Raw genomic sequence first — 6809 nt, 5'->3', positions numbered from 1 at the left:
GGTGGTTGGTGGATGGGACAAGGCATGTAGGATGAACAGGCTGGGCCGGGCATGCCTACCCTCCATAATGACGACCTAGGAGTAGCTATCTTTGTCTGATATAGGGCAGCCACCATATTTTGGCACAGTCTACTTGTATGTACACTACACCTCCTACTATATAAAGGGGGAGGACCGGACTTGTAATGGATGACTCTAGAGAAATTCATCATCCAACTCATATGAAAATACACAGGATGTAGGGCTATTATCCCGAGGGAGGCCTGAACCTAGATAAACCTTGTCTTCTTGAGTTCCTTTGACACACACATACTCACCAACATCCACTAGAAACGCTAATCATGCACCCATCGTCCGGCATACCTCGAATATATTATTAGAATCTAACCCATGACAAACGGGTAATGAGAAGCAAGGACTTGAGAAAAAATTATTCCCTATCATCTAGATTGTAAAATGTTATAAAATTTCCAAAATGATCATTTTTTTTTGCACATCCTGTATCATATGGAAATTAATTTTGAGATCCTTTTACCTTAAAGTTAAACATGAAAAACTTAATTTCCCTGACCACATTCAAAAAAATATATGTGTCTCATTCAGCCATTATTTGGTCTATTTATGGTACTTATTGGTGCTCCACGAAGCATCTACAAGATGGTTGCATGTGTATCCATCCTCGACAAGGAACCAACTACATACCATGAAAATTTCCTATTACAGTTAGTATATGGAAATCAACCAAGTGTTTCCCATCTGTAAAATTTTGGTTACACTCTGTACATATCGATATCACCACCGCAACGTACATCAATAGGCCCTCACATGAAATTGGGGATCTATGTGAGATATAATTCTCCATCAATGATATAATACCTCGAGCTCATATCAGGAGACTTAGACACAGCCCGGTACGTTGATTACATTTTGATAAGGACTATTATTCCAGCATTAGGGGGAGACATGTACCACAAAGAATACCTTCAGTCCTTAGATCCACGTACTAAAGAATCTGAACAAAAAGTTCAGAGAATTATAAATTTGCAAATAATTTACAAAATATATGTACTGTTCACAAGGATGTCACTAATGGCTACAAGCAATGCACTAGAAAGAATGAAAGTACCTTATAAAACCACTCATCACCCAAATGAAAATAGGAGGGGGGGGGGGATCTGGGCACAAATAATGCTTCAAAAGCAGCCGAAGAAGTAAAGGAAGATATATTCTAAATCAGTAAATGCAATTCAAGCTCTTGTTGAAGGACACCTAATGGATGCTCTACATCAAGGACCCAACCCAAATGTGCGCATAAATTTATATGATGGGTCAACTCCATTGTTATGGAAAATCATGAGAAGTTAGAACGGTCAATGAAATATCCGCAAACTATTTTGATTTCCTTGAATCATGCAATAGAAAGACTACAATTGTCAACATATATTTCTACTCAAAAATTACCAAAGACTTTCAACTTTATAAAGGCCAAAGTCCATGGCCATGGCAGAGTGCCTCTAGCTCTCGGATTGGATTAAATAGAAAGAAGCAATTGAGGTAGAATTGCACTTGCTTAACAAAAGATAGGTATTTACCTCATTAATACCTACTCTACATTATGACTCCCCATGGAAGCAATATGGGTCTTTTCATTCGAAAGAATGAGGTGGTGAGATACAAAGCGAAACTTGTAACACAAGGGTTCACGAAAAAATACTCTCAAGTTATGTGTGGAATAATTTTTGATATCTAATATTTTGTCAATACAAATGGATTATTCATGTAGTTGATGAATATAGTGGTTCCATACTCATATGTGTCACTTGGTTTGGATATCTATATGCCTTTGAAGAGCTTAAAATTTTGAATTCAAAATAAAATCACAACATGTATTGTGTAAAACCAAAAAGTCACTATGACTTAAAGTAGACTGACAAATGTATGGTACAATTGACTGAGTGAGTTCCTTCTTCAGAAGGGTTGCTCAAATGATGATGATTTCCCATGCCTGTTCATAAAGAAATCCTCAACTGGATTTTGTATCATCTCATTGTATATTGATTATCTTATTAGAACTACACAACATATAAAAGTGGCAAGTGATCATTTTGAGATGGAGTTTGAGATGAGAAACTTGGTTAAAACCAAGTTTTGCTTAAGTCTATAACTTAAGCACCTTCCATCAATAATCCCATCTAAAACACATATGGTCGTTCGATCTCTTGATATGGATAAACATCCATTTAGACATAAAGCTAATCATGAGGTGATACTGAGACATGAAGTTCCATATCTTTGTATGATTTGAGCACTCGGATATCTTGCAAATTGCACCAGACCTAACTTTGCATTTGCAGCCGAGTTATTGGCTAGATACAGCGTAGCTCCAACAAAATTATATTTTATTGACTTATAAAATATACTCAGATATCTCCAATTTATAGAAGACCTTGATTTCTTCTATTAGAAAATCAAGACATGATTATGGTACGATATACTGATGCGAGCTTATTATCTGATTCTCATAATGCCAGATCATAAACCAGTTCTATTTTCCTACATGATAGTATAGCCTTACCAAGGAAGTCATCAAAAGCAAACTCTAGTTGCTACTTGCACTGATCATTCTGAAATAATTATATTATATTAAGCATCACGTGAGAGTGTATTGCTTTGCATAATGATTAATCATAATTCCAAGATTATGTGGTATAGATTCATCATAATATTCCATAATTATCTATTAAGATAATAGTACTTGTATTGCTCAAATGCATACATGTTATATACGATGCAATATCACAAAGCATATTACCACAAGATATTTGGCAAACAAAGTCATGTGACAATCTATCAGATTAATTCGCAAAGTTCTTACCAACATTTATATTCCAAAAATTCTTTCGTGGAATTGGTATAAGACGACTTCGAGAATTACAAAGCTTAGTGGGAGTAAACTCCTAGAATATAATTTGTTTATGACCATCAAATCATACATATTGCGCTCTTTTTTCCTTTACGAGCTTTACTTTCAAGTTTCCTCATATAAGGTTTTTAATAAGACAATATTAATACAAACATATATGTCATAACATTTTCTCCTAAGTTTTCCTCATTGGGTTTTTCAATGGCATATTTTAATCATAATTTTTCTCGTATTTTCAAGTTTCAATGGCGTATTTTCCCACAGGATATTTAGAGTTCTTCGTGTATTCATATATAGATGACGAGATCGATTAAGGAGGCAGTTGATCTCCTTCGTCCAACTGCTCTCGGCTGTTATCCCGGTGCCCATTGGAGAAGGGATGACTCTCCAATAGACACACCCTCATCATGTATAAATATCCACTAAATATCAATGAAAAGAACAGAGATTGAATCATTTATCTATTGTCTCGTTCATTCTATCGAATCAATCTCAACACAAAAGAAAAGGGAAAAAGGCACGCTGCAAACATAGTGCTCAAGGCACCCTTTAAACATGCATGGCAGCTCCAGGATCAGCAGGGAAAAAGTAATAGGGAGACCACTTCTGTAACCGAAAGCGGTACTCTGGAACAAGCAAAAGAATGGATGGAGATTGGAGAATAAAGAAGGAAAAGAGAACCGTGCATGCATGCATGCATGCAACCGCAGATGCATCTCAGAGTAGGCACCGGCAGGCAACCAAAGGTGTTGTTGCGGCTGCTGCTCCAAAAGCTGCTGGACCACAGCACGGCACCAGAACGAGGGACTCGAATCCTCAGACGGTGTCGAGGAAAGGCATGGATGAACAGTGTGTGAACGGTAGCACACGTATTCTGAAATATTGTGATGTACTGTAGCACCAAATTTGAACAGTTTATTTTCAATCCTACAGCTCACATGGGGCTAAAGTTATAGGTTTGGGTTCCCAAACGAGGCATGCAATAAAGATGTTTAAATGGGTTGTGTAATATGGGTCGGTCCGATGCACGATATTATTAGTATGGGTCATGCACGGTAGGCACAACGATTTAGGTCATGCCTAGGTCAGAGCCGCGACACGACGGGTCAGTACGGTACGGTCTGTTTAACTATTCATATTTTTATAGTATTTTATATAATTTATCTAGATCTAATACCATATAAGATATGTGGTGCAATGGTAGTGTGTTTGACTTCCAAATAGAAGATCGGATGTTCGATTTCGAGTAAAAGCAAGTTTTGTGATGTTTTCTAATTTTTCACGGGCTAACAAGCTGAGGGAAAAAAATCATCAAATCTATTGTGCCGCGGGCCGACACGGTACAACCCGATTTTAAATGGATCGTGTCAGAGCTGGAGTCACAGCATATGAGCATGCACGATATGACCCATTTAACTAACGGACCATATCTAAACATATCGTGCCTCAATAAACCGTATCCAGCCGGGCCGTCCATTTGGCCGTCTCTTACATGCAATCAGGATGAGCAGGATGGAAACGCCACCAGCGTCCCCAAATAAACAAGGCTACGTTTTCATTGTATAATCTGCAGCTGCAATTGCATTGCAAGCAACCAGAGCACAGATCACTCAATGCAGCAGTTGAATTGCTGAAAGTTTTTCTTTTTTTTTTTCAACAGACGAAGTGGCGGCCAGACAAGCAGGAGTATCTTTCCACTGTAGTAATCCTGCCGGCTAGCGTGTCGTCTATCAGATCTGCGTCTGTCCCCCGCGGTTTGGTATTGAATTCTACTGCATCGGAAAACGTGGCGCATTAATGCGTCCCCAACCGCTGGCCCATGCTATGTGCATGTAACTTGTCACACAAAACATTTTTTAGGGTTTTAAGACTCATTGATTCACGAGAAATTGGCATCTCATATTATAAGGCCAGTTTGTTTTAGCTATAGTATGTGAACAACAATTTATATATTATGAACTGTAAAAATAAAATTGTGAAAGTTGGATTGTTAAATTCAGATTTCAAATTGTAACAATCTAACAGTCTATTTTTCAATATAACAATTCAGCAATCCGTTTTTCATCAACTTTCTAACTTGTATAATTAAATATGTTTATATCAACTTACAAATTATAATCATAATCTTACACTCTACGAACTGAAATAAATATGTCCTTAATCCATCTCGCTCACAACAGAGCCCGAACTCGTCTGACAAAACAGAGCAAAAAACAGAGGGTTGGAGCTGGAGAATATGCCATGGTAACAGGCAGTAAAAATGGAAATAGTTGACCTTGCATCCACTTCTACCAAAAGAGGAGACGGTGAGATCTTCCACCCGGCCCGGCCTTGAATTTTACAGCGGCATCACCCCAGAAGAAAAAGAACAGAACGAACGGGATTAATTGGTCCAATCTAGGAACCTACTAATTACTTAGCAGCTGGATTTAGCTAGCGAGATCGGCGGAGCCCAGACACGACATGGACGGTGGCGGCGAAGAGGTCGGATCAGTTGGCGGCGATGTGGATGGACGCATTCTTGGCGGCGAGGCAGACGGGGCAAACGTCTAGCCTGGGCTCGCACGCCTTGCACAGGCACAGGTGCCGGCACGGCAGCAGCAGCACTGACGCCTCGAGCTCGCCGCACGCCTTGCAGGACCACTTGGTGACCGGCGCGTCCTTGGCCTCGAAGCAACAGGACTGCGCGTCGTCCGCGGCGGCCGGGGAGAAGGTGGGGTCGGACTCGCCGAAGCCCTCAGCGGAAGCGGGGCAACCGCCGCCGCCGCGCAGGAGGACGTGGTCGAGCGTGGCTTGGAGCCCCGCGGCGACGGCCTCGTTGCTGCGCGCGAGGCCGCACCACGCCTGGCTCTCGGCGGCCGCCTGCCGGAGCCGCTCCTCGAGGTCCGCGGCGAGCCGGCGCACGGCGTCCAATTCCGTCTCCTTCTCCCGCAGCATGCGCGCCGCGGCGCCCGCGGCGGCCCGCGCCACCGCCTGGCGCTGCCGCTTACGCGCATGCTCTAGCCCCGCGCGCAGCCGCTCGCACTCGGCCCACACGAGCGCGTCGACCTCGGCCCCCTGCTGGCATAGCTCCAACACCAACGCGTCCGCCACCGACGCCGATGCCGCTGCGGTCCCCCCGCTGGTCGACGTCATCGCCGACTCCACCATCCGGCTCGCCGCGACCACCGGCGTCAGCGCCTGCTGCACAACAGCCGCCATATGCATCCCCGGGATCGGCAGCAACGCCGCCGTCGAGGTCGACACGTACTGCTCGGGCTCGACCTCCCTGCCGCGCTTCCACGATTTCACCACCCCACCACCAGTATTACAGGTCAGCTCGCTCTGCGCGCCGCTGACCACGCCGGCGCAGTTGTACTGGCACCCGTACCCAGTGTTGCCCGCGGTGACGCCGTAGTCCCTGAGCGCCCGCACCTGCTCCTCGGCCAAGCACCCGGTGACCCCGCCGAATTGCGCTTGCACTGCCATGTTAGGAAGCTTTCTCGGAACAGGAACAGCAGAAGAGGAGAAGACGAGAAGGTGAGGAAAGGATATGTAGTGAGGACCTGAGGGGTTGGGGAACGTCTTATATAAAGCGGAGGTGGCGACGCCGCATGGATGGACGGGACGGACTCGCTGGGCAGAGGGACGACGACAAAAGGGGCGCCAAATTTTATCTGTTCAAACAAAGCCAGCAATCAGCTGATGCTGGTAGCTTGATGCTTCCTTAAAAATGGATGGAAATATGTGGAGTGGAATACTACCTCGTGCAATTGTTTGGCATATGCTGGACCAGTCAAACTACTTATATATGGGGCTTAACATTTTTATTTTTCTCTCAAGATTTGATAAACGATAACATAAAAAATCTTCCAATCTCGTGTGGAATTATGTGTTTATGGTACTG

General features: G+C 43.3%; 1 protein-coding gene across 1 annotated transcript; it reads right to left on the bottom strand.

Annotated features, from left to right (window-relative positions):
• Positions 1-5180: 5180 nt before the first annotated feature.
• On the bottom strand, positions 5181-6575 carry LOC133886964 (E3 ubiquitin-protein ligase BOI-like). The gene has a single exon (XM_062326878.1). The coding sequence runs from the start codon at positions 6389-6391 to the stop codon at positions 5414-5416; it is 978 nt and encodes a 325-aa protein (XP_062182862.1). The 5' UTR covers positions 6392-6575; the 3' UTR covers positions 5181-5413.
• Between the last annotated feature and the right edge of the window lie 234 nt (positions 6576-6809).

Source organism: Phragmites australis, chromosome 12 (assembly GCF_958298935.1).
Source record: "Phragmites australis chromosome 12, lpPhrAust1.1, whole genome shotgun sequence".
Taxonomy (NCBI): domain Eukaryota; kingdom Viridiplantae; phylum Streptophyta; class Magnoliopsida; order Poales; family Poaceae; genus Phragmites; species Phragmites australis.
The sequence above is the reverse complement of the archived record's forward strand: the minus strand, read 5'-3'. Positions and strand labels throughout refer to the sequence as shown.

Bases quoted from the DNA above. Each gene is read 5' to 3' on its own strand.
- LOC133886964 (XM_062326878.1), bottom strand. From the start codon at position 6,391: ATGGCAGTGCAAGCGCAATTCGGCGGGGTCACCGGGTGCTTGGCCGAG.